The sequence below is a fragment of the Pollachius pollachius genome (assembly GCF_949987615.1).
Source record: "Pollachius pollachius genome assembly, chromosome: 3".
In the NCBI taxonomy this organism is placed as follows: Eukaryota; Metazoa; Chordata; class Actinopteri; order Gadiformes; family Gadidae; genus Pollachius; species Pollachius pollachius.
In genome coordinates, this window is record NC_136936.1 from 32,378,414 (window position 1) to 32,404,627 (window position 26,214).

At 43.6% G+C, this 26,214-nt stretch overlaps 3 protein-coding genes across 6 annotated transcripts in view; 2 read left to right on the forward strand and 1 right to left on the reverse strand.

Annotated features, from left to right (window-relative positions):
- Window positions 1–564: 564 nt before the first annotated feature.
- On the reverse strand, window positions 565–5,730 carry LOC307073535 (uncharacterized protein; the record flags this gene model as incomplete). The annotated part of the gene is made up of 7 exons (XM_079733413.1): window positions 565–605; window positions 1,457–1,568; window positions 2,759–2,830; window positions 3,256–3,391; window positions 5,027–5,117; window positions 5,325–5,430; window positions 5,551–5,730. 7 exons carry the CDS (start codon window positions 5,728–5,730, stop codon window positions 565–567), a joined length of 738 nt encoding a protein of 245 aa, XP_079589539.1.
- Window positions 5,731–6,538: 808 nt separating this feature from the next.
- Window positions 6,539–21,445, forward strand: slc37a1 (solute carrier family 37 member 1). 4 transcript variants are annotated; one of them, XM_079731265.1, is made up of 21 exons: window positions 6,539–6,657; window positions 7,453–7,608; window positions 10,132–10,213; window positions 10,714–10,837; window positions 11,222–11,300; window positions 11,790–11,925; window positions 12,418–12,494; window positions 12,615–12,781; window positions 13,112–13,164; window positions 14,556–14,633; window positions 14,775–14,813; window positions 15,710–15,841; window positions 16,037–16,127; window positions 16,272–16,334; window positions 16,478–16,563; window positions 16,910–16,958; window positions 17,445–17,518; window positions 17,651–17,729; window positions 18,809–18,906; window positions 19,436–19,500; window positions 20,291–21,445. In XM_079731265.1, exons 2-21 carry the CDS (start codon window positions 7,553–7,555, stop codon window positions 20,304–20,306), a joined length of 1,644 nt encoding a protein of 547 aa, XP_079587391.1. In that variant the 5' UTR covers window positions 6,539–6,657; window positions 7,453–7,552; the 3' UTR covers window positions 20,307–21,445. The 4 variants fall into 4 exon arrangements, with proteins under 4 accessions (XP_079587391.1, XP_079587392.1, XP_079587393.1 ...); XM_079731266.1 differs by having other exon boundaries at window positions 14,559–14,633; XM_079731267.1 differs by lacking the exon at window positions 14,775–14,813.
- Window positions 21,446–22,912: 1,467 nt separating this feature from the next.
- Window positions 22,913–26,214, forward strand: part of pde9aa (phosphodiesterase 9aa) — a gene marked incomplete at its 5' end in the record, with an annotated part of 26,932 nt that continues 23,630 nt past the window's right edge. Inside the window, one exon of the mRNA XM_079731736.1 lies at window positions 22,913–22,975. Coding sequence (XP_079587862.1) covers window positions 22,913–22,975 — 63 coding nt within the window. The remainder of the gene's footprint in view (window positions 22,976–26,214) is intronic.

Below are 26,214 nucleotides of genomic sequence, written 5' to 3' on the forward strand. Positions count from 1 at the left end.
AAAACGGATCAATTATTATTATTATTGTTATAACTTGCTCAATTTTCAACCGGTTTACAAGCGGTTTGGTTTCTTACAAACGTTTTTAACATGGTTATAATCTTGTATCTATTTTAGAACATTATCCTATTTTTTCTAGAACCTAACATAATTATTCATAAGTATTCACTGTCAAAACTGATGCTGATGTTTATAACAAACCAAACCGTTTGAAAATCGGTTGAAAATTGAGCAAGTTATGGTTATTTAAAAAGTATATGTACCACTACCAACACAATGTTATGGGTGAGCAGCTGACTGTGGCTAGATGGCCACCAGTGCGGACGTTTGACTCCATTGGCCTGCAGCGCGGACGAGACATCTAGTGTTCTATATATATCTATGTTGCAAACAACATCAAGACAGTGGAAGACTTTGACCCTTTTTTATTGATTTTTTTATTGTATAACGTTCAGTCAAAAAGTGATGAAAATGCATAAAGAACAAAACTGTAAAACGGTAAACAAATAAGCTAATTATGTGGTTATGATGATGTAACAATTGCACAAAAATCAAGATCCAAAGTCAGTTCCCATCTTCTGTAGAGGCTGCTTGCTTTTCCAAATCTGTCAGGCACACACAAACACACACACGCACACAAACACACTACATTTTTGTTATGGCTTTGTTTTTGTATTTTGGAATGACTATTTTTACACTTTGATCAACAATTGTAATAATAAAATACATGTGCCCAGACTATCGCTATTTATAAAATAGACATAACACAGTTTCAGTTTTTGTGTAATGAATAGAAGTCGTTAAGGTCCATGAATTCCAAGCAGTGGCCAACTGTTGCGCGGAAAAGTTTGATGATGTGATTCACTGTCTAGAAACAGTGCATTGGCTTTTTTACACTCTGGGTCAGGGGCGTAGGAATGAGTTTAACATTGGGGCGGACACATATCGGAAACCTGACAGATCCGTTAATGGTTTGAACAGAAATATGTCATAAATTAACTACACTGAAAAAATTCACAAATATATTTTATTCTACTAAAAAGATACATTTGTAAATGTAAAGGAAAACACATTTTGAATGGCAGTAATGAACTGATAAATATCAAATCAATTCTTTAATTGCACGCTCAATCATCCAGTTTTTTAGAATAAGAAGCGGTGACAAGACGCTGTGTTGCGCTTTCAAAATAAAATAAAATATTTCTCTCCCCCCGGTATAATTTTTAGGTGGGACAAATGCGCCTGTCTCCAATATTGGAGGGGACACGTCCCCTTCGTTCCCCCCCGGTTCCTACGCCCTTGCTCTGGGTGCAAGAGGAGTCAATAAGGGCAACGACGGATGTCCTCTGGGAGTTATATGGGGCAGATATGTCTTTGTAGGTTAAAGGGCATGTGTCTGTCTACCTGTCTGTAGGGGGAATATATATTGACTGATCACATTTGAGCTAGGGTCCACCTGGTGATGGCTTGGTGGACTCGGAGGTCCCCGTGGTTGGACCGGTGATGTCTCTCGGGACCCACTTGAGGGCAGAGGAAGAGTCACCTTCGTCATCCTCAGGGGGCCCTGTCTGAGGAATGAGAAACAACAAGATGACAGTGACTGGACAAACATAAACCTCCCATCAACACAGGAGGGATTACCAGACCTGGTTTAAATAGCAGAGCATAGAGAGCCGAACAAAGCTCATATTTAGCAATGTTGTTACTCATGTCTTTATCACAAACTATACCCAACTATAACTATTGTGTAAATGTATCAAATGTTATCTTTCAATGATGACTTTAAAAGTATACAGTCATATCAATATCATCCATAATTGACCTGTCGCTAAGTCACGCCCCCCGTCGTTACCATGACAAACTCAGACAAAAAACCAGACTGGATAACAAAAACATATGGAAAAATGTCAGCTGACAGTATATCAAAGCAGGTTTGGGAGAAGTTTTGGGCGAAAAATTATTTAATTTCTTCCAGAAGCAATCGAAAGGGACTACATTACGCTGAGGGATTTATTCAAAACTTTAAAATACATACAGAAGGGGACAAGCTTAAATTCAGTTGCCATACATTGAAATATATACCCCATTCTGCAGTCTCTCGGGATACCGACTATCTGTCTAACATGTACCCTGAGCACATCGTTTGAACATGTTTATTCATTTTTTACACAAACAACATAAATCCACCATTAAATTGTTATATTATGCCTCCTCCCTGTGGTTTTCAATGGAGTTGTCCGAGCTGATGTCCGAGTAAAGTTGAGGCTGGAATGTCAATTGGCTCATCTGCGTTCTAAGGTCAATTGTTTTGTGATTCCAATCCCATCTAGTAAACTGTGAACAAGAGCCTTAATCAAAAATACATATTTATGGTGTGCAAGTGAAACTAAGACGGTTTGTGTGGCTCTTATATTCTTGAATGCTGCTCTCATGACTGTAGCAGGGCCTCCTCCTATTGCCTCTCTAGTAGCTTGAGCTCCAGGGCTCAGGTTAAGGAGCAGAGCGAGCACAACGACATGTCAAACCCATGAAGAGCGAGCATGCTGTCTTGCAACTTGTTCTACTCTGACTCCAGAGGCCAAGAGACTGTATTAACATTACGTGCCTCAATGCTCAATTCAGATCAGACAGTTTGCCATAGCTGTTGACCCTATACTGTTCGAATGGCTGGTCATCAGTAATGTTTGTGTGTGTGTGTGTGTGTGTGTGTGTGTGTGTGTGTGTGTGTGTGCGCGCGCGTTGGTCACATCTTGCTTACCTGTTCTGTTAGAATGTAATCGCCATGCTGCTCACATCCGATGTCAAACACGTACTTCCCCGGTCCCGTTGGCTGAACCAAAAAATGCAGATGAGGCAGTTCTGTGAGCACTCTCAGGTAAAACTAGCTTGAGACATTTAGTAAGCCTACTAAAATAATACCACTGTGAGCCTTCAAACCAAAACACAATAACAGTTTTTCAGTACATCACTGCTTTGAAAGTCCAGTCACTTCATTGTTCCTATGACAAAGGATTTTACCGTCCCACTTTATGCTTGCTTTATCATATTAATTTCCCTTTACAGAATGACCAGTCTTAATGCACATTTGATAACGAAAGCCCTTTTAGTTATTAGTTACAGGCTTACCCCTAGTGATGGCGAATACATAGGTGTCAAATGAGATGTTTAAAAGAACGAAAGCTCTTCTGGCAGGAATGTAATTGATCCACACTGCCAAGGCGCGGGTGTGTTTCAGGTTCACTTTTATAGACTTACATTGTTGTTCAGGAAGCTCCCCTTGTAGTGGTGGTTGGAATGGAGAATCTCTCCGACTGCGTCTATCTTGCCGTTGTTCCAGGCGCCCCTGTACGAAGAGCCGGTGTCGTTGTACCAATACGTCCCCTGGCCGTGCCTTGGAGCGACCCAACAACAGAGATGTTATCACTGACTCCCATCACAGGAGGCTTCTTCTTAGAAACCAAAGGCATTCTACTCAACAATCAATAAATACAATGTATGTGCCGGTGAAACAAAATACTTTTTTTAGAGGCGGGTCAAGGTGGAGGGTGGGGGTGTGGCCCTGAGCAGCTTGCGGCCACGGTTCCATGGGCTTGTGTTTACAGTGGATCGCAATGGCGGGGCGCACACAGCTTTTGGCCGTGTTATGCAAATATTCTAGGACACTCTGGGTGCTCCGGCGGGAGTCCTAGAGCTCTATATCTAAATAATATCATATTATACATAGATATCTATATCATATAATTTATATTATCACAGCCAAAAGCTATGTGGGCCTCCAGACGATATTATAAATATCAAACGACTGCGTCGGGTTTTCCGACGTCTCTGGTTCTTCCACTTCCACATCAATCTGAAGTAGACTGAACCGCGACATGGAGGAGAAAGGGATGGTTGCCCGCGATTGTCTCCCGCCGGAGACAGTGGGCAGAGGGGCTCCGGTGGGAGACATTCGCGGGCAACTATCCCTTTCTCTTCCATGTCGCAGTTCATGTACTTCAGGGAGTCAAAGACGAAGTTCCTTTCCCCCAATTCCTTCTCAACCACGGCTGAGATAACCCCCACTACGAGTCTTGTTGTGAAAATACCAGAGACGTCAGAGAACCCAACGTGTTATGCGCCATAACACTAACAGCAGAACGGTTATCCAAATAACGAAGAAGTGTACAACACTTGCATAACAGTGTGTGTATTCACACATACACACACACACATGTGGCGCTCGCACGGACGTAGCTCGTCTCATTGGCAGGCCAAATTCTCTGGGCGGGCAAGGCAGAGAAAGGGGAGGTAACTTGGCCCCTTATGACGACATATGGGGCCAAATTCGAAAATGGAGCATCTGAGCTTTCATTTTTCAAAGGCGGAGCAGGATACCTAATGCTCGGTTTACACCTAAAGCCATTTCTAGCTACTGGGGGACCATAGGCAGGCTAGGGGAACTCATATTAATGTTAGAAAACCTCATATAGTGATTTTCATGCCATGGGACCTTTAAATGTACCCGAAATTTTTTGCCTTTTGCAACTAGCTGAGAAGTGGATATCCTAAAGACCGGACGGACTTAAGCCAATGTTATTATTGCCTCTAATCAACAGTATGTGAAAGAAACTCCTAGTAAGAATAAACTGTGGATTCTTCTCTAATATCTCTGCTAGCGGACGCCAACTCTAACTGATAAATACATCATACCTCAATATCCCTAACATAGGCGTCTGTTTATTCTGCAATGCTAAACCACTATCTAAATGAAAGGAGACAGTGGTGCCGAGTAGAGGGAAAGAGTGCGGAACAGGATAGGATAGTGTCAGTGCTGCAAGGTGTTATACTCCCAGCCAAAGGGTTCTGGGTTCGATTCCCCTATGAACGCAAACTAACCTGTTAGTAACAAGATGCATTACCCCTACCTCAATGAACTGTAAATTGCTCACAATTAAAGTAATAATCTGCTTAAAGGTGAACTTGGTTGGCCAGGTGATGTTGTTGGTATGGGAGCGCTTTAAGGATGAGGCACAGATCACAGGCCTACCTGACGTCGCGCAGCCACGCTCCATCGTACTTGTCTCCGTTAGGGTAGGTGTAGATGCCATGGCCCTGACGCAAGTCCTCCACCCAGGACCCTAGCCGGGGAATAGGGCGGGAACAGTGAGGGGGAATTCTCTGAAGTGTATTTTCCTTTTCATCAAACACAGTCTTGCACACACACACACACACACACACACACTCACACTCACACTCACACACACACACACTCACACACACACGCACACTAACATGCACACACTGATACACACACATACAAAATATGTTTAAGGGTCTGAAGATACCTTCATATTTGGATCCGTCTGGGTAGTAGAAGGTGCCTTGTCCTTGTTTGATGTTATTGTAGTAATCTCCTATGAAGCAGGCGCCACTCTTAAAGCGATATGTTCCCTGTCAGATGAAAAACAGTCATGAAGTAAATCGATTTATGAAGCTATACTTCTGACAATACATGTAACTTTGAGCCCAAGTTGAAGTTTTTTTTTAACATTTGACTAAATAATGGCAAGCGTGTATGTTTAGAAGACGACCTTGGATTAAAAAAACAACTGCATTCTGTTGTTTGAGATAAAGAAAAACTTTGAAAGAATTAAAGGGAAAGGTTGCAGTACACCTGTCCGCATCTGCGGCCGCTGTCATACTGTCCCTGGTACGTGTCTCCACAAGGAAGCACCGCTCTGCCCGACCCATGCCTCTCTCCTACTTCGTTTCTGTCTCCAGAATATTCCTAGAAGATTATTTTGACCACCCCCCACACACACACACACGCACACACACACACACACACACACACACACACACACACACACACACACACACACACACACACACACACACATGTCGATGTATCCCACTAACGAACAAGATTAACCAGTTTTAGACAAGAGTGTGTGTTCATTGACTCACCCCGAGGTAGTTCTGATCCTCCTCCGGATCCTCAGACCCCACATCGGACATACTGATACTGGTAATGGGGTGTGAAGTCGTACTTTGGACGTTGGAGAAGGATCTGGTTCAACGGGAGATGCTCAGGCGCGTTGTATACAGTAACTATGACAACGGTGACGGATCTGGTTCACCGCAAGTACTCCAGCGCGTTGTGTGTTCAGTTACTATGGTAACGGCGTTGTCCCTGGTTACGTCGCCTTCCGTAAGTTCAATTGAACGGACAATAATTTAATTTTACAATTAAATATAATAATAATTTAATATAACAATTAAATTATGTTAATTTATTTGTAAAATTAAATAAAATTAATTACATTTATTTTTCACAATTAATTTAATTGTGTAATTAAAATTATTATTAAATTTGACAATTCAATCAACACGTTTTAATATCACTAAAGAGATCATATTCTTCAGCCTGTCGCTGATGTATCCCCCTGTATCCTACTGTCGGGGGGACCCTTTGAACAACCAAGATCAGAGAAGCGAGACGAGAGTGAGCGTCGGTGTGACGTCAGCTCCGAGCCGACGTCACACCAGTGCTGCCAGTCCGTCCCCTGGTGTGGTGACAGTGGATCGCTGCGAGAACAAGGAAGTGGACCGAATATGGGCTGATTTCAGGAGGGATTCCGCCACGATTCAGTCGATCGGACGACTCTTTTATACAAGGTAAGTTCTGTCGTCGTGGTTTACTCAGAAACATTACCGCAGCTGTAGCATGAGCACGGTCGGCGATCTGGAAACGCGTGATAGCGTAGCTTTGTGTGTGTGTGTGTGTGTGTGTGTGTGTGTGTGTGTGTGTGTGTGTGTGTGTGTGTGTGTGTGTGTGTGTGTGTGTGTGTGTGTGTGTGTGTGTGTGTGTGTGTGTGACGTCCTATTTCGCAAATCCAATGCTTTCATTGAAATGCCTCGCTGTGTTCACATTACGTTCAAACAAAATAATCCACTTATGATATAGAGATGCGCTTTCCCCAGTTCTCCGTGTTAAATTGCCTGTGTAGGAAACAAATTGTGCACGTTATAGGGGGGCACTTCTACGTAGGTTACATCCATCATGTGTGCAACTTTGCTTGGATACACATCGGTGACTTTAAAAAGCTTTTTTGTAAATTCGTATACCTGCAAGACAAGTCATATAAACAAGACAGTGTGACACTAATCTCAAAGCAGTCTTTCACGGGAGTCTGTGGTTTGAGGATGCGATGCTCCTTGGTTCCGTCACACAGAAGAGCATTCATCCAGTTGTGTGGGTTTGTCCACTTCACCTAACAGCCTAATGTCTACCAGAACCATTCTGAATCGATGCTGGACTCCAACACATGCAGAGCAAACGATAGCCACCTACAAAGTAACGCATAGAGTCAACATGTTGCACCTGCGCACACAGACAGACAGACAGACAGAGAGATTTATATGTTCGGCATAAATAATTGTAAATGTTATTGGGTTCTCTCTGTCCCTCAGTGTCTGGCCCGCCTCCAGAGATGAGCCACTGCAGTGGGACACTGCTTCGTCGTTCTACACTGGCTGGTCACATCTGACCTCTGACCCTGACTCCCTCACAATGGCACCCGTTCCACCAGGAGTCCGCTTCCTGTTCTCCTTCAACAAGGACCAATGGTTAGTCGTGTGTGTGTGTGTGTGTTTGTGTGTGTGTGTGTTTCATACATGGGTGTTCAGAGTTCACCTAGACTCTTCATAGCCACCCCCTCCCACCCCTCCTACGCACTTATATGTTGTACGTCCTGGAACAAAATTATAGTACTTAGTTGTGTAGCATCTCATCCTAGCTATCTTTGTTGTATACAGGGAATGGGTTGACCAAGCAATTATTGGTGCTTGCCACTTGGTTCTATGAACATCCTTACTGTTCTTCCGACAGCAATATATTTTTCTCCTTCTTCTGACTTGTATTCAGCAGTAAGTCGCTTTGGATAAAAGCGTCTGCTAAGTGCGTAAATGTAATGTATGAACTTAGTCGGCCCATTCGTAGTACCTGTATGGATCTGTTCCTGTCTGTTAGTGAGTTGTGATCCTGTGTATTAAAGGAGTGGTTTTCTGTGTCCTGCTTATCGACGTGGCCCGGGTTCAACACTCACATGCTAATGAAACACATACAGTTCCCCACAAGCAAGCTGTCGCTTTTGCTCCAGTGGCAAAGCTTTCAAATTCTTAAGACAGTCCCCAAACCAGTTGTGTACTCTTATTATACCTTATTGGTGTAAGTTTCGTCCAACCCATCCCAGTTATGCAGCCTAGGCTTAGTTGATTTCCTTATACCTGAGATAAAACAATGTGCCTTAATGCACTATTATACCTTTAGTTAAGGAGGGACTTTAGTTGTATTAAATGTATTATGCCATGGGCTACAATCCCTTTGCCTTGCTTTCATTGGATGCAATGGCTATTCTTTTTTCCTTGTCCTCATTTGATCTTATCTTATCTTGCTAATGTGACTTAAGCGACAAGGAATTGATCCCCTGTCTCATTCTAAACTAGTGGGCTGGAGGTTTGGGGCTTGCATTATCACAGCCAGGATAATAACCAAGTGTTGGTCACCACGGATATCAGGGCCTGACACCCAAGGCTGTTTCACTGAATCAGCCTTGGGTTTCACAGCAGGCAGCAGACTTCAGGCCTCCCAGTATTGGCTAACAGGCTTTTACAGCTCTGTAGACAAAGATCAAAGAGCATTTTTAATCCAACCCAGGGTGCATGCAGTTGCTGGGGCTTCAGTATGGTTATGTATGCATCAAGGCAAAACATAATGTGCTTTTATTGTCATTATTAACATTTTGCCGTATTAAGATCTTTTGAAAACAACTTTATACCACACAGCAATTTTCTGTTTTCTTGTTTGAACACTTAACTAGCCTGCCATACAGGTTTTTCCCCTGAGAGACCAATATTCTCATGTTGACAAATTATTTAAACTATTTATGGGAAATGGCAAAAGCACAAATGTTGGCTTTCAGAGAGCCCTGGTTAAACCCTAGCCTAAACTGACTACATCACACACACGCACACATACTCACACACCCCATGTCATTATTCTTTGTTGGTCCAGCTGACCAGAAATTTAAAGGCAGCTAAGCTAACTGCTATGTTTACAAGCTCTTTGGTTGGATGCGTGTACTGCTTCAGGCTACAGAGAGATTAGAGATTCCACTCGCCCAAGCTTGGGAAAGCTCTAGATGTTGTTTTTGCCGGCCATTGTACCCACTGTCCCAATCTGTCTAAAACGTCTGCATGGTCATCTTCACCATCATCTTCCCTCACTTCTCCATCCTTCACACCTCCTACATCACTCCTGTCCTGTCCCTGTGTTGCCAGCTCTCTCATTTCCTCAGGAGATTACTGCAACTCGCTCCTGGCTGGACTCCCTGCCTCTGCGATTAAACCCTTGCAGCGCATCCAAAATGCGGCAGCGCGCCTCGTGTTCAACCTACCAAAGTTCTCACATGTAACCCCCCTCTTCCGAGACCTCCACTGGCTCCCTGTAATAGCTCGCATCAGATTCAAGATGATGGTACTGGCATACAAGGCAGTCGATGGAACTGCCCCTGCCTACCTCCAAGCATTAGTAAAGCCACACACCCCAGCTCGATCCCCCCGCTCAACTACCTCAGCTGGACGTCTGGTACCGCCATCGCTAAGAGCAAGCAAAGGTCGATCAGCAAAGTCACAACTTTTCTCTGTTTTGGGACCTCAGTGGTGGAACGAGCTCCCTACCGATGTCAGGACCGCAGAGTCGCTCACCAGCTTCCGCAAAAGACTCAAAACTCACTTGTTCAGAGTTCATCTCGACTCTGCATAGAAACCAATGCACAGCCACCATTGAATGTTGTAGGTCCTGGCACTTGTACAAGGTACTTAATTGTGTAGCATCTACAGTAGCTGCTATCGCTGCTTTACACGGGGAATGGGTTAGCTTAGCGATTGTAATACTTGCGCTTGGTTCTATGAACGTCTTTACTGTACCGACAGCGATATATTGTTTCACTTCTTATGACAAATGTACTTATTGTAACAAATGCACTTATTGTAAGTCGCTTTGGATAAAAGCGTCTGCTAAATGCCCTAAATGTAAATGTAAATGAGATTATGTTCTCACTTCCGCCCCCTGGGGTCCCCTGTGTGCAGGTACAGAGCCTTCACATTCATCCTCACCTTCCTGCTCTACACCAGCTTCCACCTCTCCAGGAAGCCAATCAGCATCGTCAAGGTAACCCCCTCACTCAAAGAATGTATATTTCAATGCATCCTGTTTAAATGATTTGTGTTTGATCTTCTTTTCTTTAATATAAAGTTGTATTGTTTCACATTACATTTCCTATTGTACCATCTCTGACTAACATTCCTTTAGCTCGTTAGCCTCTTGGCTATAACTCTTTGTCTCTCTATATGCCATTTCCTGAATCAATAAAGCTTAAGCAAACAAATGAAAACAATGCTGGCCATCATTCCCAGAAGGGAAGTCCACACACACACACACACACACACACACACACACACACACACACACACACACACACACACACACACACACACACACACACACACACACACACACACACACACACACACACACACACACACACACACACACACACACTTCTCCTCCTCTGCGTTTGTAGCGTAACACAGCGGCTGTTCTTCCAGGTTGTGCCGGTCACACGTGTTATCTCAGCCGCAGTAACCTTAGTGTTTGTTTGTGTATAACAGAGCGAGCTGCACAAGAACTGCTCGATAGCAAGTGAGTTAGCCACAGCTAGTGGTGGCGGCGCTAGCCAGCTGCCCGCACTCATCTCTCTGCACACGGACATCGACTGCAGCTGGAAGCCCTTCGGTTAGTGTGTGTTTGTGTGTGTGTGTGTGTGTTTCTTTTCCTAGTTGTGTGTACGCATGCTTGTTTTTGTTATTTAATTCATAAATACATCCATAAATATGCAACACACTTTTTTTAATCTATGCAAATATTTATCCATGCATATTTACACATATAGACTGCACTACTTGCCATAAAAGGGCTAAACAGAATAGAAGACATGGAAAACTCTCAATGGCCATTTGACAAATGGATAAGTGTGTGCCACATTTTACTGATATAAATATGAATTAAATAGAAATTCATGTTTGGTCTCCAAGTATCTTGTAGTTCTGTAAACCCTAAACGAGGATGACATAAAGTGTGTGCATTCCCACTCATTGAAAGTCTGTTCCCCTTCTACAGATAAAAATAACTACAAACAGCTCCTGGGAGCCATGGACTACTCCTTTCTGTTCGCCTACGCCATCGGCATGTACCTAAGGTATGCTCATACCAGTAGACCTGTACCTCAGGTAGACCTGTACCTCAGGTAGGCTCAATACAAGGTAGACCTGAACCTCAGGTAGACCTGTACCTCAGGTAGACTGATCACCAGCTAGACCTGTACCTCAGGCAGGCTGATCACCAGGTAGACCTGTACCTCAGGTAGGCTGATCACCAGGTAGACCTGTACCTCAGGTAGACTGATCACCAGCTAGACCTGTACCTCAGGTAGACTGATCACCAGCTAGACCTGTACCTCAGGTAGACTGATCACCAGCTAGACCTGTACCTCAGGTAGACTGATCACCAGCTAGACCTGTACCTCAGGTAGGCTGATCAGCAGGTAGACCTGTACCTCAGGGATACCAGCTGGTCATAAACCTTATGCTGACCACCATAAGTGCAGCACCATCTTGCAGCACCTCTCCAAGAGAGGCTGTTGATTCGAAACATGCTATTGCTAATGCCTATGCTGCTGCCCTTGCAGCGGCATCATCGGGGAGCGCCTGCCCATCCGGCTGTACCTGACGGTGGGCATGCTGTGCAGCGGGCTGTTCACCTGCCTGTTCGGTCTGGGCTACGTCTACAACATCCACAGCCTGGCCTTTTACGTCTCTGTCCAGGTGAAGCACAAACTCATCTTCCGTGAGATGTGAATGTAAAAAATCGTATTCAAACATATATTTATTATATTATCAGGCAGAGGAATGGGGGTAGGGATCCCATACTTTATATTATTTAATTACGAAATAACTGCACTCATTCAAACATGGCTCTAGCTCTGTATTCTTTGTGGTTGTAGTCTCTGACAACATATTGGAACAGAAACACAATGATTATATCACACACTAAGGAACAGTCAGAGAACCAGGAAACACTGTACATTATGAAATTAACCAACACATATAGCAGATGACACACACATACACTCACACACGCGCATTTAAAATTGTGTTTGGTATGCCTCAATATATTTCGATTTTTTAAGAAAATGTCTGTATATTTAACCGCTGTTAATGGCTATTCAAATCTTGAAGAATGTGAAACAGAATCAACGTGTGTTTGTGTGTTTGTGTGTGTGTGTGTGTGTGTGTGTGTGTGTGTGTGTGTGTCAGGTGGCTAACGGCTTGGTGCAGACCACTGGCTGGCCCAGTGTGGTCACGTGCATCAGCAACTGGTTCGGCAAGGGAAGGTAGGCTAGCAAGCTATCACTGACAGCAGCCTCAGTATCCCCAAACCTTAGATAATGGGAGCAGTACTGCTAGTACAACGGTGTCTCTCTCTGTCCATCTCTCTCTGGCCCTGCCCCTAGGCGTGGGCTCATCATGGGTGTGTGGAACTCCCACACCTCGGTGGGGAACATCTTGGGCTCCCTGATCGCCGGCTCCTATGTGTCCTCCAACTGGGGCATGTCCTTCATCGTGCCCGGCATCATCATCGCCGCAATGGGCTTGGTCTGCTTCCTCTTCCTCATCGAGCGTACGTACCGCCACGCCTTATTGCCTGGAGTTGGGGGACGAGCAAGGAGAGGGGCTTGCTGTGGTGGATGAGTGTTGTGGAGCCTCTTGGAAGTGGTTAATGAAGAGTCAAAGGCAGCAGAGTAGAGTGCATTATTAGGCGAGTCGTAGTAATGCTATGACGCCTTAACGTTTCCTGATATTACTGCACACATATCCAAGTACCCACATGTTTTCGATGCGAAAGAATCCAGAGGCTCAGGAAATGCTAAGTTGTTGGTAAGCTATTTCAGCAGGTGTGTTCTGAGGGAGTGTACGGGCAGATCTCACCCTGTACATCTTGTGTCTGCAGATCCTAACGACTTGAAGACTATGCATGCCCAGAGTTCCTCGCCCGTCAGCAGGGTGAGTACAGACCTGTTAACATCTCAATATTACAATTACAATAAGGGCATTTAGCAGACGCTTTTTTCCACAGCAACTTACATCGGTTAATACACACATTGACACACCGACTGCAGACTCAACCATGCAAGGCGACAGCCAGCTCGTCAGGAGCAGTTAGGGTTAAGTGTCTTGCTCAGGGACACATCAACACTCAGCTAGGAGGAGCTGGGGATCGAACTAGCAACCTTTCGGTTACAAGACAACTGCTCTACCTTCAATATCTTTTATGTCTCGCCTGTCTGTGTTGGTTCTAATGAACTTCTGTGCCTTAGATCGTAGTGTGTGTGTGTGTGTGTGTGTGTTTGTGTGACATTTGAAGAGAATGGACCCTCCTGGTGCTTTACTCTGGTCACCATGACTACTAGGGACCCTGACACTAGTCACTATGGCAACCGTGGCCCACTCAAGGCACCCCCTAAGGACCCTAAGTGGCTGTCAAGAGCAGACAACATCTTAAGTTTGTGTGTGTGTGTTTATATCCTCTCACACCTCCCAAGTCACGACTTAGAAACAACAATCACTTGAATGATCACTCACACACACACAAACACACACACACACACACACACACACACACACACACACACACACACACACACACACACACACACACACCCAGATAACTCCAAGATTTCCAATCCCACTTGAAACCCTTTGCCCTTTCACCTTCCCTTAACATTGGATCCCACAGAAGACGAAGGAGGGACAGGGTCTAGACCCTAAAGCCTGCTAGCCATCAGGGGGTCGTGTACTGGATACTTCCCTCTGGTGTAGACATATGAGGATGTGACAGATGTGGATAAGTGCCAGACCGTAGCGTTTACAACCCCTAGATGGTTATTGTCTCTGTAGAACACCAGTAATTGCTCCCAATCCCCAAGCGTTTTTGTGTGATACGAAGTTTGAATTATGTTATCAATTAAAACAATTGATTAACTGCTCATTCCTGTAATGTAAATTTTAAGGGGTGATTAGGGAGGTATTAATGGAATCAGAAATAAATGCTGGGTGTGTAACCATAACGACCTCTCCAGTGGATATTCCCATGATGCATTGCTTTCCCCCAGATCCATTAAACAACCAAACCATCTCTTAACCATCCTTATTCAAACAATTTAATAATAACCCTTAACATATAGCCTTCCCTAACTAAATGCCTGTGTTTAACTTTTTAAGCTGAGATCTAGTTGAATTTCACCTCTAGTTTAACTCCCACACTGACTCATTTATTGTGTTGTATTACTTCAGGCCGAAACGGTCAAGCGCTTGTCTGCTTGTTGACTTGAAAAGACCAGATAAAGAAGTAGAGTCTGAAAAAAAAGTAAAGTCTGTCTCTTGTTTCCCCCTAGCAGACGGCATGCACTGGATGGAGCGGTGTGAATGGACACAAGGATATGTATCTTCAGTACACACAGGGCAGTACAAAGGTGTGTGTGTGTGTGTGTGTGTGTGTGTGTGTGTTTTCCTCTTTGGGCTCGTGCAGCATGTATATTTTTATTTTGGTGTACTTATTTTGAAAGTACAACAGAATATTAAGTTGCATTCTACTGTCATTGTAACTCATCTAGACGTACGACCATTACCAGAATAGCATTCTGTACAGGAAGGTGAGTCTATTGGGTCCCAGGAGGGTCTCTGGAAAGACCCCCTCCAGTACTTTGACCTGACCCGTTTCCATGTTGTCCTTCAGAGCAATCTGCAAATGGTTTCCATGGTATTCCAAGTCCAATCAATAGTGGGCCCTGGACGCGCCATGCAAAAACAATATGGAGTCTTTTCATACATTTATAGCTAGAAAAGTATTGTCAAAAGTGTTGTCTGACATACAACACTCTCCCACACCTAATTCCTTCCTACTGCATACCTACTGTGTGTCTGGCCAGCCTGTCCTGAGCTAGACCTGATCTGGTGATGATATGTGCAATGGGTTGATTCAAGTCAAATATGATCATTGAATGAGAGGCTTGTCAAGGCTCTCTCATTCAATGAACGCTATTGATATTGGTGATCAGATGAACTGCAACGTTTCTGAATAATCAACCCTCTTCTGATTTGGAAGGTTTGGGGGCTTCTAGTGGATTCTGGAACGTTGGAAATATTCTAAATGTTACTCTATGTGTCTAGTGGCTGTGTTTTAGTGGGAAGCATACTTTAAAATTAGTCTTCTTTTTTTAACCTAGACCAAAAAAGTTCTTCTAATGCGGACAAACTTGTTTCAAACTCAAGGCGGTTTTGGTTTGATCGCTTAACATTCTGTTAGTTAAGGGAACAGGATCATGAATTTGATAGTGAAACTGGAAATAAATCAAAATACATCTCACCAGAAGAAGCGCGGGAAAATCAGTTTGGTGAGGTGTTTGTTTCTCCTCTTCGTTGTGTTCTTGCGATGTTGCCAAAGTTATTTCCCTCAATAAGTATGCTGCCCGCTTCAGAGCCACATCACACCTCTGCCCTCTGTCTCCACCTCCTGTGTCCCAGTCACTGATGATTGTTCCTCTCTCAGGGCGGCGACGAGGAGCCCCTGCTGGGCAGAGAGACCGCTGCCATTGGGCATGTCCCTCTGCAGCAAGTTGTTGTGGTGAAGAGCGAATCAGAGCCCTCCGCCATCAGCTTCATGGGAGCCCTGCGCATACCGGTCAGACAGACAGACAGACAGATACACACACACACATGGAGGGGACCATACAGAGAAAAACACACATATCTGAAACCTACCTACGCACAGAGAATGATATGACAAACTGCTAATGCCAGAATGTGTAGTAAGTAAATCTGAATCTGTGTATTGACCTCTGTGTCGTCTATGTCTCTCTCTACCTTCTCCCCTCAGGGAGTGATTGAGTTCTCACTTAGTCTGCTGTTCGCTAAGCTGGTCAGCTATACCTTTCTCTTTTGGCTGCCCCTCTACATCACCAAAGCAGGTATCCATCTTATATAAACACTGCTGTTACCTAGGTTAGGACACCACTCTGTGTCGCTAGTATTCACTGGTGTTCACTAGGTTACCATGTCAACTTCACCAGCAGTACCTAGGTTAATGTGTGCATGTGTGTCTCTCTTTTCAGCTCACCTGGATGCTAAAAAAGCCGGGGATCTCTCCACCCTGTTTGATGTGGGAGGAATCGTAGGTAGGTGTCTGCCCCTCCTCCAGAGGGATACCTACCTCTTCCTCCGTGTGTGTGTGTGTGTGTGTGTGTGTGTTTGTGTATGTGTATGCGCATGTGCATGTACTGCAGGTTTTCATCATTCACATACACATGTTTGTGTGTAGGTGGTATCTTGGCAGGAGTCATCTCTGACAAGTTGGGGAAGAGAGCCACCACCTGTGCAGTAATGCTTCTATTGGCTGCTCCGACAGTAAGCCAAACCCACTTCAACTCATGATTTAACTGTTTTATGTTATTTTCCATACATACTGTATACTATCACGATACAACTTAATGACACTCCGTTTAACTCATGTTGGCTATTGGGTACATTTATCTCTACCTAACTTTTGTTGTTAAGATTTATGAAGAGAACAGTTTTTTGGTTTCCTATAGCTAGTACCAAATTTTATACAGAGACAATAGACATTGGCTAATAACTGCTTAACTCAATTTAACACATGAGATTGTTAAAAAATGTATGACTCACTTGATGTTTCAATGATAAAGACATGACGTATGTGACAGATAATGAATGGCGTTGTTTGTGCTTCCAGCTCTACGGCTTCTCCATGATCAGCCAGTTTGGTCTGGGACCCACCGTGGGTAAGATCCACACTCTAACGCCTCGTGCCCACTGCACCGTCCGTTGACGGATCCCCATTGACTTTGAATGGGGACGGACGCACAACGCATTGTGGATCCGTCCGTTCCGATGGATCCGTTGGCGCCGTCAAAAAGTGGAAAAATGTTCAACTTTTTCGGCAGCGACGGATCCGGCATCCAATCAGATCGCGTATGCAAATTTAAGCACTGTGACACTACTCAGGCTCTGACGACCCTGGAAAGCTCCCCAATCCGTCAGCCACGCCTTCCGACGTCCGTTGACGGACAGTGCAGTGGGCACGAGGCGTAAAGCTCCAGTCATTAAACTATCTGACAGCTTATAACTAATATGAATATAGTAGAGTAGAGAGAAACGGAGGCCCCAAGCCCTACTCTAAAAAGCTTGATGCCCTTAAAGTTCCTGTGGTGAATATGGTTCTATTGAATTGCTCTGATATTAATCATGTTTTCTATTTTTCTCTCTAGCCATGTTGTTGGTGTGCGGCGGGCTGGTGAACGGACCCTATGCCCTTATCACCACGGCCGTGTCAGCTGACCTGGTATGTGCTCGTCATGGACATTTGTGTATGGAGGTTTGTGTGTTCGTGTTTATGTGGACAACTGGCACTCCATGATCCTCCACTGCTCATTCTCACTCCAACTCTTTCTCTCCGATGACCTTCCACCACCAGGGGACCCACAAGAGCCTGAAGGGGAACGCCCGGGCCCTGTCCACCGTCACGGCCATCATCGACGGGACCGGCTCCGTAGGTAAGTGTTCAGACCAGAGATACGCTCTGCCACAGGCTCCGTAGGTCGGTGTTCAGACCAGAGATACGCTCTGCCACAGGCTCCGTAGGTCGGTGTTCAGACCAGAGATACGCTCTGCCACAGGCTCTGTAGGTCAGTGTTCAGACCAGAGATACGCTGTGCCACAGGCTGTTCACTGTTATCCAGCCTCTCATATTCACACATGGCTGTTGGTATGAAGATGTGTTTTTATAATCGAGATATGACGAGCATTGTGCTCACTTGGTTCACTATGATGGAATTGAACTTAAACTAGAAAAATGCATTTCCTGCAGAAAATGCGAGCGCTGTAGTGCAAAGTGAGGTTGAAAAAATGTTTTAGAAAAGCCACAGAGTTTAAGACATAAAGAAATGTTAAATGGCTTAAATAAAGTCGAAGGATTTGAAGGGTCTAAATGGAGTAAACATTGTTAAAAAAATTGCTGAAGTGATAAAGTTTGAATGCATTTGAGATAAAATATAGTATAGCTGATCTGTTAAAGCGAATAAAGCATGAAATTAAATAAAAATTGAGCAAGTTACGAAGTCTGAAGTAATTGACGTATCTGACAATGGGCGGAAGACTTTGCCATCCTCCCATTGACTTCATTGTAAAAAAAAAAATCTGTGTACTGCAAAAATCTATCTAGACAGACCTTATGGATCCAAGAAGCAAAAATGTTCAGCATGCAAAATAGGGCATGTACACCAAGTTTCAGAATTGTATTACATTTACACACAGGCATTCAGAGAGAAACACAGACCAAGACAGACACACACACACACCTGAGATGACTTTGATTAATTAGAGATTACTATGATGAAGAAATCACTATTATAACGACAGATCACTATTACTAAAATGCACTATTCGTACTTTTGTATTATTTATTTTTTCCTCATGAATGTACTGCCTGGGATGAATAAATCTGCTTTTATTAACTAATTACTGTTGTTAATATTACTTTAGAGATAAAATGCTTCATACTTCTCTTGTATCTTCCCGCTGCAGCTGTGAGTGGCAGCCCTTGTAGTTCTCATGGTGGTCTGTCTGTCCTCAGGCGCTGCGGTGGGCCCCCTGCTGGCCGGAGTGTTGTCTGCGGGCGGCTGGGATCAGGTGTTCTACATGCTGATGACCGCTGACTTCCTGGCTCTGCTTGTAAGCCACAACCCCTGCTCCTGCATGTCCCATCCCTTATGGGCTTGTGGCAACCAAGATGGTCATGACATGAAGGCTCATATGTGATGTCAGTTAAAGGGAACTTGACTCACAGTTGACTCACAGCAGTCAGTACTTCATTTAGAATGCCCCCCCGCACTGTCCTCAAACATGAGCCTGCACCTGTGCTGCACTCTAGCTCATCATGTGGACTCCCTGCCAGGCTCTCTGTACTTAGAATGTCGAAATTCCCTCTGAAGTCCATATTAAGCTATTAGAATGCTGTGTGTGTGTGTGTGTGTGTGTGTGTGTGTGTGTGTGTGTGTGTGTGTGTGTGTGTGTGTGTGTGTGTGTGTGTGTGTGTGTGTGTGTGTGTGTGTGTGTGTGTGTGTGTGCGCGTGCGCCATGAGAATCGATACGGTTCACTACTTTATCAAGTCATAAACAATTCTATAATTTGCAACAAAGTGAATGACATTATCTAATATATTACTTGGTCTGTCTGTCTCTCTTCCTGTTTGCTGTGTAGTTTTTGCTTCGATTGGTCAAAAAGGAGCTGACTTCGAGCAAGTCTCGCCCGATTTCTACTGTAGAGTAAGTTCTGCTAACAACAGTACACACAATCTGATTCTATTGATGCATTTCTTTTTATCCATTGTTCACAAACCAAAACAAAGTCTGTTAAATATTCAAACTCATGGGAAACATATTAGCATTGTTATACTAGTACAATACCTTTTTTTTTTTTTGATCCTTTGAAATGAAGGAATTGTACAAAATTACTTGGTGAAAATGACATCTCTACTTTTGACCAATGATTATGTAAATGGAGCAAACACCTCCATGCTCTCACGACCCACACACCTTCTCTCTGGTAGTACTTCTGCATAATCATTTGGACATGTTTCCACATCAGACAGTGATGGGCACTGCTCTCCTCCCACACACACGGACACCCACTCCGAGTCCTGTGAGGTTGAGGAGTACAAAACACAATCAACATGGCAGTCTAGGATCTTCTTGGTTCCTATAAGTCACATCGCAAGACTCACAACGACATTCAGAAGGCCTCCACTCTGAGAATAAAGACATAATTAGGACAAAAATTAGGACAATTATAACATTATTGGAGTGGCAAAGCAAACAAACTTCCCAACAATTCCAACAGCCTAGCCAGCATGAAGAGCTGAAAGATCACTGCTCTTTTCATTCCTTGACGACAAGTGGTCGGCCTAAGTCAATCGCTATCCCACTCCTACTCCTTATGTGGTGGTGGTGGAGTTACAAGAATCACCAGACATGTTCACAGGAGAAGGAGGAGCAGCAGGGACAGGGACAGCTGTGTACTGATGTAAACTGATGTCCAACATGTCTTTTCTTGCAGGTTGAAGGAGCACTAAGCACTTTGGCACACGCAGTGTGAGCATTGATACCACTCTGAGCCGATCCCTGTTGGGGACCATGGACCCGCCTCCATATCTACGGCATTATGGGATGTATAGCCTACGTGCACACGTGTACACACACAATTTTATGAGATCTCGTGCCTTTTGTAAGCTATCTTAGCTTTGTTTCTTACTGTTTCTATTCATTTTCCCTTCGTCGTCATGTTAATCTTTTTCCTCTCATAAAGTTGTTTGAGTCTCTCTCTCTCTCTCTCTCGCTCTTTATTTATTTTTATATATATATATATATATATATATATATATATATATATATATATACCTGCTCTGAGTTATATGAATGCAGTTTAATCGCCATCGTTGCCTTACTGAACTAAACCAAAGAGATAATACAAATTGCAATGTCACTTGCAATGTCACCCAATCAGGAACTTGTTTTCATTTTTGAAAGTGGACTCTTTAATGATTGCTCTCAGCTCTCTAGTGTACGTTTTCTCAATGATATTTGTCACAATGGGCCGATGTATCTTTATATATCAACTCTGGAGAATGTTGAGCATGTTCCTGTGCCCGTGGTGGATGGCGGTTTATCCCGGATGTATTGAATGTTAAGTTTTTATAATGTGCAAGTGCAATGGATGAGAAGGTATGCTGTGATGTTATATAATTATATATATTTATATTTAAATACAAAATGCCTAGTTGCAGCAAATGTTGAAGCAGATGATTGAAAATATATATATATATTTAAACATTTGCTACCATTTGAAGGGTGGCAGAAGATTGATTTATGGTTCATACAGACTGACGGATACCGACAAATTTGCTCTTTGACTTTGTGATCTAGAATCAGTACACATTGATTGATCTCTTGATAAAAGTTGTGCTCTAGTGGACTCCCATGGTGCACATGACCAATTCCATACCTTCAGCAAACAGCAAATTTTGGTGGTCGTGTATTTAATATGTAGACATGTGTGTGTCAGTAGTAGAGACCCTGTACTTGAAAAATGTCTGCCTTTTTTAATCGTTTGTCTATTCCTGTGGGTGTTATTAATTGTTGTTAAATTAGTGTTCTGTTATAATGTCCAATTAAAACCGCAGCCTCTGTAAAATAAATAACAATTTTCTCTCTTGGTTTGACTTGAAGCTCTTTGGGTGTGTGGGTGAATTGTGCTAATTTGGGGTGTGGAGGGGCCTTGTGTCGCAGCTGGAGATGACAGCTGTCAGCTCACTGGTGATCTGGTGACAGACCAAACCCCACTCAGTGACACCGGCAGACACAAGGAACTTATGGAACTTAAGGAGTCTTATGTCCAGGAATAGCCCATTTACTATCAAACAGGATCAACCATCCCCTGTATGTTATCATCTTATTGATGTTGCAAGAAGTCATTTAATTTTTTCTGTACTGCTCAAAACACAAATGTATACTTAGATACTGTCAAACGATACAACTATTTATCATATTAAAACCACTTTAATAGCTGGCCTACATCTCATTCCTCTTCTAACTAAACAAACATGTTTAATATGATGGACCAATAAATGATAGATAATCTTTTTGCTCTTGGTAACTTATCTATATTAATTGGGTTTTTAAGGGGCACATGCACACATTGAGACAAGGTGAGGGGCCAGAGGCGAACCTGTCCACCTGGAGTAACACCTATAATATATGTACACCTCTTATATATTGTACATCTGCAATATATGTATACCTGTCATATATGTACACCTGTAATATATGTACACCTGTACTGTATGTACACCAGTCATATATGTACACCTGCCCATCTCCAAATTTCTCTTGGTGTTGTCGGTGAGTCATCTGAAGTGACGTCACCCATCCAGCAGCATGTCTCTCGCCCACTGGGAATTCAGTTCTGTTACATTACTGTTCAGATCCGCTCTGTGTCCCCGTTTCCTCGTCTCCCCTCTCCTCCCTCGGTTGTCCGCTCTGGTGAATTATTCACACCGACGTCCTGGTCGCTGCGTCCGCCTCGTCACTAAAGAACGGCGACGGTGCCTCGAGAGACCACCACAGGAGAAACTCCTGATCCTCATCCTGAGGACCCCCCCCACCTACCCCCATGCAGTGTGTGTGTGGGGGTGGATGGTTTGCATGCGCTTGGGCAGCGTGTGTGAGAGAAGGGAGGGGGCGCGCCAAGCAGCGCACGAGGGTTATGAGATGTGTGTGTGTGTGTGTGTGTGTGTGTGTGTGTGTGTGTGTGTGTGTGTGTGTGTGTGTGTGTGTGTGTGTGTGTGTGTGTGTGTGTGTGTGTGTGAGTGAGAGAGAGAGAGAGAGAGAGAGAGAGAGAGAGAGAGAGAGAAAGAGAGAGAGGAGGGGGAGAGAGAGAAAGACTTTCAGAGATAGAGAGGGAGACAGAGTGAGAGTGTCAAAGAGGTTGCGAGAGAGAGAGAGAGAGAGAGAGAGAGAGAGAGAGAGAGAGAGAGAGAGAGAGAGAGAGAGAGAGAGAGAGAGAGAGAGATGTCGACAGATCGTTGACTTCAACCCACCGCTCCTTTGGAACAAAACCGTGTCGGCGCGGTGGTTGAGCTCGACACGGGGACCCCGGAGCAGAGGACAGAGAGCAGGAGACATGGGCTCCGCGTCGTCCTCCTACCGGGTCATCTACCTGGACGTGGACGGCAGGATCCAGAAGGTAGTCAACCAGTGCAGCTCAGTGGTCTTTCTCCTCTTTATTTGTGATGATTTGTCGTCGATGTTGTGTTTCCTCAGTGGACAGTGTTCTCGCTCGACCCTTAGTGGACCGTTCAGCCCAGGGACTAAACGTTATTTTTTATATTTAGAATTTATTGGACCCATCTCACCAGCGAATATCTCATTATCATCTCATTCATGAGTTTTCTTTGTTGACTGTGTTGTCTGATACATCATCACTAACCCAATGAAGCCTTTCGCTAAACATGTTTACGTCCTCAAAGTAAACGGCAGTGCCTTCTTGTTTTCAGGGAATGAACGGAGAGATTGAGGGAGGGAGGATAGAAAGAGGAACCAGCACACTGTGGGTTAGTGTATGTAGGCTACATCAGGCCCAGGCTCCAGCCCTGTTATGAAGATGAACTCCTCATAGCCCTAACCATCCCTGTGACACGAGGTCCTATGAGGAGTGTGTGCGCAGAGTTGGTTTTCCCACCACGCCTCCCATCAGCACCATCATAGATGGTGCTGATGCAATATACTTCTTTATCGTCCTTTTGTTAATTCATCTATCTCTGGTTTGTTTTATTTTATTGATTGAGAAAATACGATTTATTTTGTATGTATAATTTAATAGTTAAAGACATCTTTTGATGGTATTTGGCTATGAAGCTTTGCTTTATGGAAACATTTAACACTCTTCTTTCTACTCTTTCTATGTCACTTACAGCTTACCCCATCATTTTAATGGATGATTTGGTTTGTCGTTTGCGATTTAGTGTGTGATATTGTTCGACATAAACTTTTCTCAGTCAACAGGCTCAAGGGTTTTCAAGTGTTTAGTCGGAAATATTCATTAAATCTAGATATAAATTGTGTAGGTGATGGTGTGGTTAAAGATACAATATCCTTATTCTGTGTTTTATTCTGAGACTTCGGGAAGCGCTGATAGTTTCTCACTCTATCTCTCTCTGTCTCTCCCCCTCACCACTAGAATATTATATAGCAGCAGCGTTCAGTGACTTTAAAGGTTAACCTCTGGTGTGTTTGGTCTGAAAAGACGTTAGGCAGCCGTTATGAATGCACTAGTCCAGGGAAACATGTCATCATGTCATCTCTCTCATCATTTTATCTGTATCTCTCTCTCTCTCTCTCTCTCTCTCTCTCTCTGATGCCTATCTCTCTCTGTCTGCCTTTCTCTCTCTCTCTCCCTCTCTCTCTCTCTCTCTCTCTCTCTCTCTCTCTCTCACACACCCTCTCTCTCTCTCACTCTCGCTCTCTGTCACACTCCCTCAAAAAAACACTCAGTATGTATTTAGTGTCTCTCTCCACCTCTCTCCCTGTCTCTCTTTTAGCTCTCTTGCACTATACCTCTTTCTCTTTTCCACTGAGTCTTTCTATCTTTCTCTCACCCCTAGCATGTGTGTGTGTGTGTGTGTGTGTGTTTGTGTGTGTGTCTCTCTCTCTCTTTCTCTCTCTCCCTCTCTCTCTCTCTCTCTCTCTCTCTCTGTCTCTGTCTCTGTCTCTCTCTCTCTCTCTCTCTCTCTCTCTCTCTCTCTCTCTCTCTCTCTCTCTCTCTCTCTCTCTCTCTGTCTTTAGTGTTATATCTACAGTACATTCAAACCAACCAAAGGTCTCTTCTTCATGCCCTCTAGTAGCAGCAGCTGTAGTGGACAACGGACCTATATTAGGGGGCAGAGTGCTTTGTGTTGAGTCTAATTTAAGGGTCTTTGTTGTGTGTAAATGTGTGTTTGTTTTTATTTGTTCCCACGTATGTGCAATGTGTATGTGTGTCATCCTGTTTGTGTGTGTGTGTGTGTGTGTGTGTGTGTGTGTGCATGAATGCGTTGATGCATAATCAAGCTTCAATGATGAGCCGTTTTTATGTATTCAACCTCACATTAATATCCTATCCTGATGTGTTCTGAGTGTGGAGGAGGAGGGAGCCCAACACTGCTCTGTGTTCTCATATGAGTCATGCGTCCACTCTGGTCTCTCATCAGAAGCGATGGTCTCTCATCAGAAGCGATGGTCTCTTATCGGAAGTAATGCGTATTGCATGCAGCGCTCTACCAGCAACAAATCTGAGCTCTCTGGCTACAAAAGCTTGTTTGTGGTGGATAGTTTTTATTATTATATGACAAATTATTATGATTCTATTATTCCTTCTTATTACGATAAGTATTAACATTACTATGGAGAGATATATCTTGGTCACGTGAGGGCTAGTTTGGAGGAACTAGTTATCGTCTTGGGCAGGAATATGATACAGCCTATGTATTAAAAGTTCTGATGTCATCTGAAAGCATGATTCATTCATTCAGCTCAACCAATTACATGGACACGGCCCCTTACTTTAGAGTCAACCATGCCCCTAACTTGTGCTTGTGATGCTAAGGTGATTTTTGTGAATATGAATGAGAGAGCTAGTTATGTTATTTATTTATTCTAGCTAAAGTTGTGATGAATTTATATGGAATGTGTCATTACTCATGGAAATGTTTTATTTTATTGGATTACATTTATTTAGTTTAACAAGTTAATTAGTTAAAACACAGTATCCATATATTTGTTGTCATAGAGAGCTACAATTAGTGAAAGAGTCACACAATCCAGCACACAGAAGCATGCATCATGTGCAGGTGTTCATGGTGACTGGTATTGGTCATGGTGACTGGTAGGTACTAACCCACATGCCCACATTTCAGAACCACTTCAGAACAGTTTTCTCCCAAGGCCTCTTCAGAACAAAGAGCACAGAACACAAGGCCTCTTCAGAACATAGAACACAGAACACAAGGCCTCTTCAGAACATAGAACACCGAACACAAGGCCTCTGCAGAACATAGAACACAGAACACAAGGCCTCTTCAGAACATCGAACACAGAACACAAGGCCGTTCTATATTGCAAATAGATGAGTAGTAATAGCAAATAATGATTATTCTTATTATAATAACTGCAAAAGTTAAAAAACTTGCACTAAAAAGATTTCCTTTGAGCAGCCTCTAGTGGCTTGGGTTGTAGCTACAGTTATAGATATATAGTTGCAAAAGTAGACTGGATTATATCAATATTTTTCTTCTTCTAAATATATATATGTTAAGAGAACATTACAGCTCCCTTGCCACCAAGCACAGTCTACCAGTTTATTTGAATTTGAGGGGGGTTAACTCATGTTAATAGTGCATGTCTAATGTTACATTTCTAATGTTACAACTAATTTAATCTCTGTGTTAA

Bases quoted from the DNA above. Each gene is read 5' to 3' on its own strand.
- slc37a1 (XM_079731265.1), top strand. From the start codon at position 7,553: ATGGCACCCGTTCCACCAGGAGTCCGCTTCCTGTTCTCCTTCAACAAG. The intron at 10,838-11,221 runs GTTAGTGTGTGT...CCCCTTCTACAG, and splicing joins CTGCAGCTGGAAGCCCTTCG to ATAAAAATAACTACAAACAG. The intron at 16,128-16,271 runs GTATCCATCTTA...CTCTCTTTTCAG, and splicing joins CCTCTACATCACCAAAGCAG to CTCACCTGGATGCTAAAAAA.